The sequence below is a fragment of the Podarcis pityusensis genome (genome assembly GCF_964106645.2).
Source record: "Podarcis pityusensis genome assembly, chromosome: 7".
NCBI classification, from domain to species: Eukaryota; Metazoa; Chordata; class Lepidosauria; order Squamata; family Lacertidae; genus Podarcis; species Podarcis pityusensis.
The window spans coordinates 11,936,726-11,951,846 of NC_138031.1; the positions used below are offsets into that span (position 1 = coordinate 11,936,726).

A 15,121-nucleotide genomic window follows, 5' to 3' on the forward strand; every position below is an offset into this window, starting at 1 on the left:
ATTGGGAAGAAGCACAGATAAGGAGAGATCCTCAGGTACAGCATCATAAGTTGAGAATTTGATTGGTAGAATGCTAAGAGGTTAGAGGAGATAGATTTGTTCCCCTCTGCAGGCTCTGCATTTTGGCCAGGAGCCTGATTGCCTACCTGCCGTACACCTGATGTCCTATATGAAGTCAGGTGTAAGACAGGTAAAGACACGACTAGAATGAAGTGGTTTTTGCAGGCACCTCTGACCTGCTGACCCGTCCTGTATACACTGCAACCATCAGCTGATTGTTGGGGCTTGCAACGTGTGATTAGCTGATATTCAGGACTTCTAACTGTTCAAAAGTCAGTGGGTGGGTGTGCATGACTAGAGAGATTTCACAGACACTAAGAACACATGGTTTGAGTGACTAATCGCTGAAATATTTTGAACGTGGCCACCCATGACTTATCTGCAGTATTGCACAACTGAAATAGTTGAACCTCCTAAAGTCTTTTCCATTGGTCGACACTATTTCTTGTTTCCTAGAAAACATTAATGAGAGCCTTTGGCTTCCCTAAATTGCCAAGGTACACTCCAGAGTTACTTAGAAAAATAATTAGGAACTATGTTATTTCCTAAGAACTTCTGAAGACCGTTGCTAGATTTGACCAAATGCCTGTCTAGTCTAGAGTCCTGGTTTTTACACCAGCTGGTCAGATGTCTATGGGATGTCTCAAAGCAGAACATGAGGTCAACAGCTCTCTTATACTGTTGTTCCCCAGCATAAGGTATTTAGTGTCCCGTCTGAAAACATTCTATGGCTGTGTATGTACTCCCATATATTCTGCAACCAGTGGTGAGCAACAAGCCATATCTATCCAGTCATTTCTTGTGAAAGACTGGGTTTCCCCCAAACCAGCTTTAATCCAAAATGAGGAAAAGAACACCCTAGCTGTGTTTAAGTTGGAAATGTGCAAACAGCCTGTGTGTGATGTAGTTGTTCGGGAAATATAGTAGCGGACAACTCTGCAGGTTGGGCTAGTGAAGGGACACGGGTGGCGCTGTGGTCTAAACCACTGAGCCTCTTGGGCTTGCCAATCAGAAGATCGGCTGTTCGAATCCCTGCGACAGGGTGAGCTCTGGCCCAGCTCCTGCCAACCTAGCAGTTCGAAAGCACACCAGTGCAAATAGACAAATAGGTACCACTGTGGCGGAAAGGTAAATGGCGTTTCCATGCACTCTGGTTTCTGTCACGGTGTTCTGTTGTGCCAGAAGCAGTTTAGTCCTGCTGGCCACATGACCTGGAAAGCTGTCTGTGGACAAATGCTGGCTCCCTCGGCCTGAAAGCAAGATGAGTGCTGCAACCCTATAGTCGCCTTTGATTGGACTTAACCATCCAGGGTCCTTTACCTTTTACCTTTACTTAGGTTGGGCTAGTATTGTAAGTCAGAGCATCAGGAGAATTTTTCCAGAAGATTTAAGTGGAATCTAGGTGAGAGGATTTTAAGCTTCTTGCCTTACTGGTTCCCAACAGCACAAAAGAGCCTGAGGGACTTGCAATTGCATGAAAGTCTTAATCTCGGGATTGTGGGTTCTAGCCCCACGGTGGGCAAAAAATATTCCTGCATTGCAGGGGGTTGGACTTGCAACTTCTCAGTTCTATGACTGTGTATTGCCGGTCTCACATGCCCTTTCAAGTATATGGGAACCAAAGATTGGCATGAACATCAAGTGTGTTCCATTCACAGTCATCCTCCTGCAGCTTCATCCTGCGCACTTAGCACCACCCACAGAGCTTTAGCTGAAACTCTGCTCTCCCACCTCCCGCAGCTGACTTTTATGTCCAGTGTCAGAATCCCACCCTTCCAGAAGTCAGGGAGGCAATACAGGCGCTCTTGGGTCCTAGCTTCCTCCCTATTTTCTAACTTCCACAGGGTGGATTCTTCTTGCTGTCTCTCTCCCTATCTTTCTTCTCCCCACATTTCTTCCAAGGAGCTCAAGGTAGCAAACATGGTTCTCTTCCTCTCCATTTTATCCGCACAACGACAACCCTGTGAAGTAGGTTAGGCTGAGAGGCTATCACTGGCTCAAGATCACCCACCAGGCTTCATGGCTGTGAAGGGATTTGAACCCTGGTCTCCCAGGTCCTAAGGGACGTGGGTGGCGCTGTGGGTTAAACCACAAAGCCTAGGACTTGCCGATCAGAAGGTTGGCGGTTCGAATCCCCACCACAGGGTGAGCTCCCGTTGCTCGGTCCCTGCTCCTGCTAACCTAGCAGTTTGAAAGCATGTCAAAGTGCAAGTAGATAAATAGGTATCGCTCTGGCAGGAAGGTAAACGGCGTTTCCATGCGCTGCTCTGGTTTACCAGAAGCGGCTTAGTCATGCTGGCCACATGACCAGGAAGCTGTATGCCGGCTCCCTCAGCCAATAAAGCGAGATGAGCGCCGCAACCCCAGATTCGGCCACGACTGGACCTAATGGTCAGGGGTCCCTTTACCTTTACCTTTACTCCCAGGTCCTAGCCTAGCTCTCTCCCCAATATGCCACACGGGTGCTTCCAAACTAGTTACTAGAAGAACCAGTAAGAAGCAGTGCCTTGCGGAAGTACTTAATGTGGATAATGGAAGCTTCCACACACCCCTCTATTTTCTTTAAGTTGCAAAAATACCATGGACAGAATGCAAAGCCCCAGTCCTTTGCGTGTTGACTATTTATTGAGCTCCTTTTACAGCCGTGTGTTTCTGGCGGCTGCTGCTGGCACTTACAATGCGTGGAAACCTTTCTTCAGTTATCACACTTGATTCCCACCCTATGTTTAGGTCTATTTAAACCAATGGGGGAAATGAAATGAGATCAAAATCTTTACTGCTCTGCACAGGGAGGCCAAGAAACAATGATATATATTTGCATTCACGTGTGCGAGACCTATCAGGCACATCTGAAGCTTGCATCTGAAATACAGAATGCTGACAAAGGCTCAGCCTGCATAGTATTTAGCAGGCATTGTTGCGCTGAGTTCTTGCATCTCGGAGGAAGCTGTGGTGAGAGGGCAGTAGTGATTTCTGTAGCATCTAACTGCTTCAAAAATAAATGTGTCACTTTCTGTTTTTTGATGGAAAGTTAATAAATGATGTCAGCTGTACCCCACAGCAGGTTTCAGAGCTTGTCCTGGTGACTGTGTCGCATTTTGCATTTTAAAAGTTCAAAGGACTTGGCGTGCATTTATTTCAATAGCTCTCTTTCAGTCCTTATGATATAACCCTGCAAGGTAAAGGTAAAGGGACCCGTGACCATTAGGTCCAGTCGTGGCCAACTCTGGAGTTGTGGCGCTCATCTCGCTTTATTGGCCGAGGGAGCCGGCATACAGCTTCTGGGTAATGTGGCCAGCATGACTAAGCCGCTTCTGGCGAACCAGAGCAGCGCATGGAAACGCCAGTTACCTTCCTGCTGGAGTGGTACCTATTGATCTACTTGCACTTTGACGTGCTTCCGAACTGATAGGTTGGCAGGAGCAGGGACCGAGCAATGGGAGCTCACCCCGTCACGGTGATTCAAACCATTAACCTTCTGATCGGCAAGTCCTAGGCTCTGTGGTTTAACCCACAGTGCCACCCGCATAACCCAGCAAGGTAGGGCAGTATTATCACCACTATATTGAAGACTGGGGGAAGATAGGGCAGGATTCTGGCCACATCCGCATCAGAGTTGGCCCTTCCATAAGGCAGAGTAAGGCAGCTGCTTCAGGCAGCACGTTCTATGGGGCAGGCAGTGGCTAGAAATGTGTGCTATGTGCTCTGCCCTGCAGCTCCTAAGCTAGCTTGCTGCACCAGAGTGCAATGGAGAACTCTCTTCCACCACATGATTGAACTACCAGTCTAGCCAAATTTTGTGCAGAAAACAGGGGGTGCACCATCTTGTCCTTTGCCTCAGGCGCCAAATTGGCTCAGGACACTCCTGATCAACCCTCGTAAGTACTCTGATACCACTTTAACAGTCATGGCTTCCCCCAGAGAATCCTGGGAACTGTGGTTTGTTAAGCATGATGACCTCCCAGACCCAAGAGACTCCATGGTTGTTAAAGTGGAATAAGAGTGCCTTAACTTTATGGTGTGGCTGCAACCTGAGAGAGAACGGCTTATGATGGGATGATGGGAACTTATTTATTACATTTATAACCCACCTTTTGCCTCCGAGGAGCTGAAGGTGACATACATACTTCTCCTCATTTTATGCACACAGCAACCTTATGATGTAGGTTGGGTTGAGTGAGGATTTGAACCCTCTTCTAGCCAGTGTGGTGTAGTGGTTAAGAGCGGTAGTCTTGTAATCTGGGGAACCGGGTTCGCGTCTCCGCTCCTCCACATGCAGCTGCTGGGTGACCTTGGGCCAGTCACACTTCTTTGAAGTCTCTCAGCCCCACTCACCTCACAGAGTGTTTGTTGTGGGGGAGGAAGGGAAAGGAGATTGTTAGCCGCTTTGAGACTCCTGAAGGGGAGTGAAAGGCGGGATATCAAATCCAAACTCTTCTTCTTCTTTTAGTAAATGAAATTCTTCTAGTTAACCCATTTTTTTTGTACGTGGTCTTGAGAAATGTATGCATTTTTTTTGCAGGCAATGTCCCCTACTAGAATGCATTTTTGTAGGTTTTGTTGTTGTTTAGTTTAGTCATTTAGTCGTGTTCAACTCTTCGTGACCCCATGGACCAGAGCATGTCAGACCCTCCTGTCTTCCACTCCTCCCACAGTTTGGTCAAACTCATGTTTGTACCTTCGAGAACACTGTCCAGCCATCTCGTCCTCTGTCGTCCCCTTCTCCTTGTGCCCTCCATCTTTCCCAACATCAGGGTCTTTCCCAGGGAGTCTTCTCTTCTCATGAGGTGGCCAAAGTCTTGGAGCCTCAGCTTCACGATCTGTCCTTCCAGTGAGCACTCAGGGCTGATTTCCTTCGGAATGGAGAGGTCTGATCTTCTTGCAGTCCATGGAACTCTCAAGAGTCTCCTCCAGCAGCATAATTCAAAAGCATCAATTCTTCGGCGATCAGCCTTCTTTATGGTCCAGCTCTCACTTCCATGCTGGTGAGCCTACGTTCTATTAAAATCCATGGAACTTCATGTTTAAGTCATAGTCTCATGTGTTCCAGTGGCGGGGGGGTGCATGCTGTTCTATGGGTTGGGTCCTTAATTCAGGAGTGGACTTTGGGCTTTCAAGTTTCAGCAGTGCCCTGCGCGAGACCAAAAACTGGCTCAGCACCAAGTGCGGCAGAATCGGTTGCACTGCCCTAAATCTGCCTCTGCTCAATGCTGCCAATCAAATTACGGAGCAGAAATGTACTGGGGTTTCCTCCCTCCTTGGTTTATTCAGTCTGGAACAGGTGAGGCTTACACAATTTGCACATAACAAAAGGCAATATTTAACTGGCCCGTTGAAGAAGAAGAAAAAACCTGAGCCTTTTAAGGATGTACTGTGGGTGGAAGGACTGAAGGATAAAGGCACCCCTATCCCATTTCCATTCTGCCACTGCGTTATCTCCTAAGGTAAATCTGTGAATTGACTGTGAAGAAGGGAATGGGGAAAAGGAGAAAGCCACTTTAGCAGGGGCAATTTATAATGCTGTAAAATGGCAGGCAGGCAAAGGGTTAAATACCCTTCCCCTGCACTACCGCTTCTAGTTGCCTCCTCCTGGAGCTGTTTTTCCTGTTTAAAAGGGTCATGAGGCGACTGTTGCACATGCTTGCCTATATGATGTGCTCTGACCCTAATGTACAGTGAACAGGGAACAAAAGGCAAAACTGGGTGTTGCAGATTTATTAATTATTTCCTCCTCGTGTTATTTGTTTGCGGCATTTGTACCCCACCCTTTCACCAAAAAAAAACCCAAAAAAGGCTCTCAGGGCAGCTTACGAAGATCAGCTGCAAGGCAGGCCCTGTCCTTAGGATTCACAATCTGGAAAAGGCATGACACGGGGGGGGGGGCAGAAAGGGTGGGAGGAGAGCAAGGTCAGTCACAAATCCTTAAAGTTACAGTGGTACCTTGGGTTACAGACGCTTCAGGTTACAGACTCCGCTAACCCAGAAATATTACCTCGGGTTAAGAACTTTGCTTCAGGATGAGAACAGAAATCACACAGCAGCGGCGCAGCGGCAGCTGGAGGCCCCATTAGCTAAAGTGGTACCTCAGGTTAAGAACAGTTTCAGGTTAAGAACAGACCTCCAGAACAAATTAAGTTCTTAACCCGAGGTACCACTGTACAACCAATATTGATGGTGGTTTTGGATGTCCTGCCCTCCAGAAAAGCAGTCTCTCCCCTGAAATACTCTCCCATCCCAGAGATCAGATCCAGGAGCACAGCTGATGACAACATCCAGGGCTGGAGAACAGGGCAGCTCTATTTGCAGTGGAGTTCTGTTCCTCATGCAGCTTCCTTCCTTCCTTCCTTCCTTCCTTCCTTCCTTCCTTCTTCCTTCTAATATAGCATTTGCTGCTGAAAACAGCAGTGTCTAGTTTCCCCTGCTCTACTCTCTGCAGCGAATCATGAAACTTGCAACATGCCGTGAAACTGGCCGGGTGGTGTGATATCATCACCTCGCCTTACTAGCAGCAGCCAGTGACATGGACGGGAGTGCAGAGAAACTCGCAGTGCGGTGATGTCACTTTCCAGAAGGTGACTTACACTAGATGCTATGTGGGATCAGCAAAATGCAATAGGGAGGTGAGATCATGGTTTCTGCGGCAGCCACGTGTCTGCTGCAACACCTGCATCTCTCCTGCTAGGGATGGGTGACTCTGTCGATTTTAGTTTCTCATTTTCCCAATCTGAAATTCTCAGTTACCCATGTTTTCACATCTGTCTGCTTTAAAAGAACGTAAAGAGGCCATCACAAAAATACACTAGTACAGTCATACCTCGGGTTACAGACACTTCAGGTTGCGTTTTTTCAGGTTACGTCTGGGTTTCGGCAGTCGCACATGTGCAGAAGTGCTAAATAGCACTTTGCACATGTGCAGAAGCGCCAAATTGCAACCTGCACGTGTGCAGACACGCTGCTGCAGGTTGCGGGCACTGCGAGTTGCCAACATGCATCCCACACGGATCACGTTCGCAACCCGAGCGTCCACTGTATTTTAGTGTGACTTTCTCTGAATACACAAGTTTGAATGCAATTTTGCCTCATCAACACAATTTTGTAGATCAGTTTTCCCCAATACAAAATGTTGCATCCCTTAATATGTGCATTGTTCTGCACACTTTAGGATATGATTTCTGCACACGTTGCAAAATTTGGAGAACTCTGAATTTTGAAGGTTTCAGTTTGCATATTGTTCCGAAAGGGCAAATTAGGTAGCGGGGAACCTTTAAATGTAAACTGACTTGCGTTTCTCATCTTCCCTTTCCACCTACTGCCTGTTAATCAGCCTTGATCCAGTATGGGGAACCTGTGAGCTGCCTGATGTTGTTAGACTCTTGCTCCCATCAATCCCACCCAGCGTGGTCCTGCTGTTGTGCAGGAACACCTGGAGGGCATGCAAGGCTGTGATGCTGGAGCCATAAATGCACGTCTTGGCACCTCATCGGGCAACCGGTGGACACTTCCTTCTTTTCAAACTGGTGCAAGAGCAACATTGCACCTTATGACATCCTCAGATTTTCTCAGGTTGCATTGCACAGGCTTGGGGGCACCGTAAAAAGCTTCCCAGTCAGCACTTCCCCACAGCAAAGAGCTACTGCAGCCAAGGCTTATCTTGGCTTGATTTTCTTTTTACCCAGATCCTTTAAATCCTTGTTGTTCGGCTTAGCGAGGCTGGGTGCCTTCAGACCCCGCCCCCCAACAATAAGGGATTGGAACAAATCTGCAAAGCAAATGTGGGTCAACCTGCTTTAAAAAAAAGTCTGGTGTGACAAAGGAAAAGGAAATCTCTTGGCATTTCATGATATGCCAGTGGTTGCTTTTCCTGAGATTTGACATTGGACCGATATGGCTGTTACACACACGAAAAGTGTGTACACACACACACACACACACTGTGAGCGCTGGCGTTTCTTCCCTGCTTTCTCTTAAAAAAATACTCAATCAGGATTAAGGCTACCTTCTCTGGTAACAGCAGGTTTTGTGGCCCACAAAACAAGTCACAAGGAGATACTTCAAACAGCAACAGCAAGTTCTCACCTCCTTGTTCTAACTTCTGACCCTTAAGGGGGATTCCAGGCCTTGTTTCACCTCAGATGTTTCCTCCTCTCCCATTTAAGTTCCTGCATATTTTTTATTTTTCTTTGGCTGTATTGTTGTATTGGTTTTTATGTTTTGCGTTTTTCTCTTTTTTTGTATTGTAGTGTTGTTGTTGTTGTTGTTTTTGGTAATTCTGAAATTATTAATAAATATTATTTTTGTAAAAAAATAAGTTCCTGCATATTTAAAGCATATGCATTTAAGAATGCACCTAACGTGTGGTCAGGTGCACCAGGGTCAGGTGCACGTAGTATTTTAAAGTTGTCTGCTCCCAGACGACACTGGAATTCCCTCCATGGAGATGTCAAACTGGCTCCCTCCTTGTTGTCCCTCCGTTGGCAGGTGAATACCTTCTTGTCCCACCAAGGCTTTGGTGGAACTGGGTGCTTTTAATAAAAGGGTTGGTGCCATGCTGTTTTCGATTATTATATGTACGGTTTTAACAGTTTATCTGTTTCATAGATTTATATAGCAATAGATTTTATACACGTGCCCATTCAACCGCTCCCATGGGTGGAACTGGGACTCCCGCAGGTGCCGAGCATTCGTAAGAACTCAACCGTTTAGCGTGGAAGCAGCTACACTTTGGAACTCCCTGCCTGTTGAGGTCCATCGGGCTCCTGCGACAAACATCCCCGTTTTTAGGCGAGCGTACCCAGGTGCTTAGAAAGCTGGGGTTAACTTTAATCTGCTTTAGTGGTTGTTGTTTTTTAAGTGTGTTTTTGAAGTACGGTTGTGAATTTTTCTTGATGTCATTGCCTTATCCTTTTGTAAACGGCTTGGAGGCGATTTTTTAATCTTTTTTTTAAAAAAAACACCAATCAGGCAGTGTATAATTTGATAAAATATAGAGAAAGAGTTTCGACTCCATCAAAGTTTAATTGCTTTTTTCCTATGTTTTTAGCAATTTTCATTTTTATCCCTAAGCCGCTTTGATCCCTTGTCAGGGTAGAAAGTCGGGCTAAATAAATAACTATTATTATTATTATTATTATTATTATTATTATTTATATTAGAGGCTGCCTGCGTGTCTCTGCATGGAACATTAGTCTGCGCCGCAAGCTGCCTCAGCTGCGCGCGCTCACCCCACGGAAAGGCGCGTGCGTGCATGCGCGCGAAAGAGAGAGAGAGAGGAGAGCCATTGCGTACGCCTAGGCGCGTGCGCAGGGCTACTTCCTTGTTTTCCTCACGTGACAAGCCTCCTCTTGAGAGAGAGAGGGGGGGGCGGGTGGTTGGTGGTAGGCGGAGCAAGCGCGGGAGGCGGGAGAAGGGGGGGGGGAGCAGCGTAAAGGGCGATTGGTCCGTTCGACGTGTGATTGAAAAGCGGGGCTGCGGTGGGTCGGACCGGTCGGGCGAGCGGCGCGTGCCTCTTTCCCCCCTCCCTCTCACACACTCACAACCGTCAGGCGCGAGGGCGTGTGCGCGCGCACTCTCTCCCCTCCTCCTCCTCCTCCTCCGTTCTTCCTTCATTCCCTCCCTCTCTCGCGCGCGCTCCCGCCCCGGGAGGAGGAGGAGGAGGGAGGAGGCGGCTGCAGGAGCCTGCGCGAGAGCGAGCTGCGCGGAGGGAGGAGGAGGAGGAGGAGGACGCGCGTCCAGCAGGCAGGCAGGCAGTCCAGGCTGGCGGGCGGAGAGCGGCTCGGTTCCCTCCTCTCGTCTCGTCTTCCCGGGGGCTTGGACCTGGACCCCCTCAGCCGCTGCCGCCGCTGCCCTCCGCCTTCCTCCTCCTCGCCGCCGCCGCCGCTCCTCCGCCTCCCCGCGCCGACCCTTCCCTCCTCCTCCCGCCCCCCAACTCCGGCTTGGGGAGGGGGGGCTCTCCGCCGAGAAGGGAGGGGGGCCGCCTGCGCAAGTTAGTAGCCCTCTGAGGAGAAATGGGGGGGGGGCGCTGAGGGAGGAGGAGGAGGAAGGGGGTTTTCCTCTCTTTTTATCATTAGTATATTTTTTGGCGGGGAATGACCTCCCCCCCACTCACGCCACAAGCACTCCCCCCCCCACTTCACTCTTGAGGGGAAGCTTTGTGGTTGTGGGTTTTTGTGTTTGTGCGTTAGGTTCACTGAAGGCGCTTTTCTGCCCACTTTCCATCTATTTTGGGGTGTGTGTGGTGGTTTTTTTTGGGGGGGGGAGGGAAATAAGACCTGGGATGAGGGAACAGCCCCCTTTTTTTTCCTGAGGGAGATGTCAAGAGGATGTCTCTATCCCACCCCCTGCACAAAAAAAGATAATATGAATACGGACTTGGGGAGTTAAGCTTTCCTGGGGTGGGTGGTGGTTGCTTTTTTTAATGGGGGGGGCACTGTGGTTTCCCTCCCCCCCTCCTCCATTCACTTTCCTGCTAGGAAAAAGAAAGATCTGGTCAGGAATTTCGCTTTCTGAAAGGCAATAAGAAAGAGAGAGGGTGTTACAACAGAGAAGGCTCGGATGCTGTGGTTCAAAAGGCTCAAAAGGCTCTCTGAGGTTCCAGAAGATGCACCCTCTTATTTATTTATTTTTAAAAATAAGGAATGGGCAAAACAATTGAAGAAGATCCCTTACAAAGTGTAACAAGAGTATGCCGGTGTTTGCATATTGGAAGCCCACTCTTTTGGGATCTGGTGTGGAGATGGTTGGTGGTCTAACCTTGGGATCGCCAGTCTGCACCCCTCTCCTCCCTCCCCACCCCTCACCCCTGAGCGGGCACTAATGTAGCCTTTAGGATAATCTTGAGGATGAGTCAACTGGATACCCTGTTTTCTTAAGTGGGAGGATCAAAGGAAGTCTCGAACTGTGGAGGAAAAGAAGAGGCACCAAGGAGATGGGATCTCTGAGGCAGGGTTCCCCATGGAAATGCTCTGTAAGGAACTGAGGTGGAGGGACACCCATCCTTTCTTCCTTCAAAATAAGACATCTTCGAAAGAAGTGAGCCTAGTGATGATGGGGGCAGAGACAGGCATCTCCTGTCATCCCACCCACCCCCCTCTACAGAAGCAGGCTGTGAACTCTATTCCCAAAAGGGTGCCGTGCAGTCAGAAGAGACACTAGGTGCAGAAAGGGGTGGTGGTGCGGATTACTTACACGCCTCCCTCAGCTAAAGCTTCTTTGCCTTGTCTTGTGTTTAATGCTCAGTCTCTCCTTGTCTCTTCTTTCCTTGTCTGTGTTCATCTGTTTCTGCTGGGCAGGATCATGCCGGACCAGATCACTGTGTCGGAGTTTATTGCTGAGACCACAGAGGATTACAATTCCCCAACCACATCCAGCTTTACTACCCGGCTACAGAACTGCAGGAATACTGTCACGCTGCTGGAAGAGGTAAATAAACACTTGTCACCTTTGCTTTCTGTGTATGGTTGCATGGGGAAGCCAGTTGACATGCATACCGCCCTGCTTTCTTCATGACTATAGCGTGGATGCTCTTGGGTGATGATTGCACACAGTGCTCATGTCTATGAATTCCAAGGGTTTCGGTGTTAAATGAGGTTGAATATTGTCTCTTCTGCGTCTTGTTATCCCGTGTTGCTTTCCTGATGTCAATAGTGTTGACTGCAGCAGGATTGTTTGATGACATGATTTATGCAGAGCAAACGGTTAGACAGAATGAATGAAGCTTGATGTGTCTTTGGCACAGATGAAGCACTGGATAATTGGTGGCAAGGACAAGCTGTAGAGGAGATCTCTTTGAAATGGGAGATTGGTGACAAACATTTTGGGCTATGGTGTTGAAAGGGGAGGAATGCAATGCAAAATGATGCAGTGATGCCGTCTCTTGGATGGTAGAGCAGCTCTGCACAGCCTGATTCATGTCACCCATCTCAATATTAGCAGTTGCATGTCATTTTATGTCTAAATCAGGCAACATACCTATACAGTTCCTAATATTTTTGAATATCGTACTTGATGTGGGATGCATTGTTATTTAAAAATCTGCCATTGAATTTTGTTTGCGTGGTGATTAAAAAGCTTGTGGAGATCACAGCAAGGTTAAAATTTGATTTTCCTATCATGGTCCACATGGCTTCTTAAACTAAGTCTTGAGTTTCCAGTTACTTTATTTTTCAAAAGGTGTTGTTCATATTATAATGGTTTTGTGCATATTGTAACACGCAAGATAAACTAGCTTTATTGAAATTGCAGAAGAGCTTTCTTTCACACATGCACAATAAAATTGTACTGATCAAGTTTGTGCTCTGGGGGACCCAAAATGCCATTCCAAAAGATTAGTTATAATTACTTCCTTGTTGAAAGTAATCTTGTATATTAACAGCCTGAGTGCTACTAAGTAATTGGATAATAGAATTGGAGGATAAGACCAGTTGTTTGTGAATATCTTGTTTTTGAAGTGACATTGATTCAAGCTTGCAGATTTGCCACACTGTTGGTTTGTAGTTGCCCCTGCAAGAGTACTCTCAAGTAAAATTTCTCCCAGTGCTGTATGTAGTTAGTCAAACATTGCTGTCAGCTGTTCATGTGACTTCAGAGAGCACTGAGATGGGATGCTACTGCATCTGGTTGTGGAAACAATGGTGACCTCTTCTGTCTAAAGTGTTGCTGGCCCTTGGAGGAAGTCAGAAAGCTATCTATAAGCTCATATGGCAGTGCCTAGTACTAGGCAGTTTAGGACTGTCTGCTTTCATATCAGACTGTGTGCCTATACTTCAGGCTTTCTTGTTCTTTAAAGAGTTGATAAACATATAGACAGAAGGAAGTCAGAGCTTTGCTTGCAGCCTGACAATCATTGCTGGTATCTCCCTCTGGCTTTCAGATCCAAGAAAGGGACAGGGAAATGTGGTATGTACAACTCACAAATAAGCACAAAAAATATATTTTCAGGGTCCAGGTGAAGAGATGGGAGGGATCTTGACAACTGAGTGCTGTGCTGAGCAGTCACTAATTTCACTCTGGCGTTCATTTTGAACAGACATATAACTTTGAAATACTAGTACTGGAGCTTCTAAAACAATATGTTGGTAAAAGAAAACTGGCAATACAGTCTCTCTGTGTTATATGTAGTCTGACTGCATAAACTGGTAATCCGTTGAAAACTTGTGTTCAGTTTAAGTTTTTCCTAGGCCATTATGCTGAGTGGAGGAAGCAGGCTACTAACTTGTGTCAGAATGTGGTTCAAAAATATGTATTTTTTTCAGTGCTGCAGTCCTTAACACACTTAGTGAGGAACAAGTTGGGTCCACTATGCCCAGCATGTATTCAGATGTTGGAGAATTTTCAAAACAATGAATCCAGGGAAGTGTTTTTAGTGGGGAAACTGCTGCAAGTGAGAATGTTCAAAAAGGCTGTTAATCCACAGTAGGAGGACTAGGCCAGTAGGGATCAGCCTGTTTTTGTTCGGTACCCTTCCAAAAGTAATTTAATCCCTTTCCTTTCTTTAGTAAGTCATTGAATCAGTGAGAATGTGACAAAATATCATTTTTATTTTGTTTCCACATTCCTTTATTCTAGCCAACAAGACATCACAGAGATGAATTCCTCATTTTCATGTCATAACAAATGGAACAAATTCATGAGGGGGAAAGGAAGTGATGGAATTCATTGGCTTTATTGATTATAGTTTCCTCCTCTTTTTCCAAGTAGCAAGCCAGAATGCTGATTATTCAGGCTTTATGCTCACTTCCTTATGACTTTATATAATGCTAAGTATAATGCATCTTGCCTTGCTGGAGGAAGCAATCCTTGGAATGGTCTTTTAAAGACTGTATTCGGTGAAAAGGCTGGACAATATATTTCTATCAAATGGCTGCAGCAGTCAAAATCCCCCCTGGCAGGTTTTTAGAAGAGAGCCTGTTAATAAAGTACTAGCATCTTTCAGAAAAGAAACATCAGAGATCGAGTTCCTGAAGAGCTCTTGTATAGCCAACTGGAAGCATACTTGAAAAAGCCTAAATCCAGTGTTCAGTCTTTTTATAAAGCGGAAAGAAAGTAACACACAATTGGGTCAGGAAAAGGTCAAATTTGTAGAATAATCAGAGGTATTTTTTTGTCATTGCTCATATCATCAACTTTTTATTTTATGGAATGCTGATGAGCTGTGAATGCTCATGGGTGTAGCATAAAGTAAATACAGTATAAAATAGTAAAGGGAGGTAATTTTGCAAACGTGTCTACCTTCTGCTTATCAAAGAGGAAGAACAGCCATTAAGTGGTATTCTGTTGCACTGTTGGAATATCAAATACCTGCTCCAGAAGGAATGGAGAACCTCAGCCTTGGGGACCAATGAGCCCTCGGAGCATCTCTGTCTACCCCTTGGAACTCTCTCTGAGCCATACCTCTCACTGTCCCTGCCCTGCACCCTCTGGAATATGTCCCTGAACTGTGATAATGATTCATGCTTGCCTGGAAGGAGGGTAGAGAGGGAAATGTGAGTGTGAACAATCTTTTTTACTGTACCAAAGGTAAAATTCCCATTTATTGCTCTGTTTATTTATTACCTCTGTTATGCGATCCAAGGAAGGAAGTGTGGCCGTTGGGCTGAAAAAGATTCCCTACCTCTGTGCTGCAGTTTTTGAATAGAAGTAATTTTAAGTCTGGATGGCAGGGAAATGTTTTATTACGTGGAAGTTTTGCCTTCAAGATTTGATCCCATCATCTTAAATAGTTAAGAGTATAATGTTTGAACAAATGGCAGTTCTATTGGCATGGCAGTGTAGTTCTGGGATGAATGTCAGCATAGACAGTTCTCAAATGAGAATCTGTATGCCGTTTCTCCAGGTTCTTCCTTGAATTACTGTGGCAGTACTGGCTGGTCGAAGGACTCCTCTGTTACTATGGATATGCAGTTAATTGTGCAAGGATTGTTAAATTTATAAACTGATTTCCAGCAAAGTGGTTTTATAGTCTATTTTCCCTTGATGCTCAAGCCTGGGGGTTGTCTTTCTGTGTGCACATCTGCTGCTAAAACAGACGTCCAAGGACTGCTCCTTACTAACCAGAATATATTGC

General features: G+C 46.4%; 1 protein-coding gene across 4 annotated transcripts in view; it reads left to right on the forward strand.

The window, feature by feature from the left end:
- ASAP1 (ArfGAP with SH3 domain, ankyrin repeat and PH domain 1) overlaps positions 1-15,121 on the forward strand; it is a 143,545-nt gene that overhangs the window by 48,955 nt on the left and 79,469 nt on the right. For 3 of the 4 annotated variants that reach the window (XM_081012532.1, XM_081012529.1, XM_081012530.1), the window contains exon 3: positions 11,349-11,478. In XM_081012532.1, the coding sequence (XP_080868658.1) occupies positions 11,349-11,478 (130 nt within the window). Of the gene's footprint in view, positions 1-9,569; positions 10,043-11,348; positions 11,479-15,121 lie in introns of those variants that run through there. The other variant, XM_081012531.1, reaches the window with a different exon arrangement.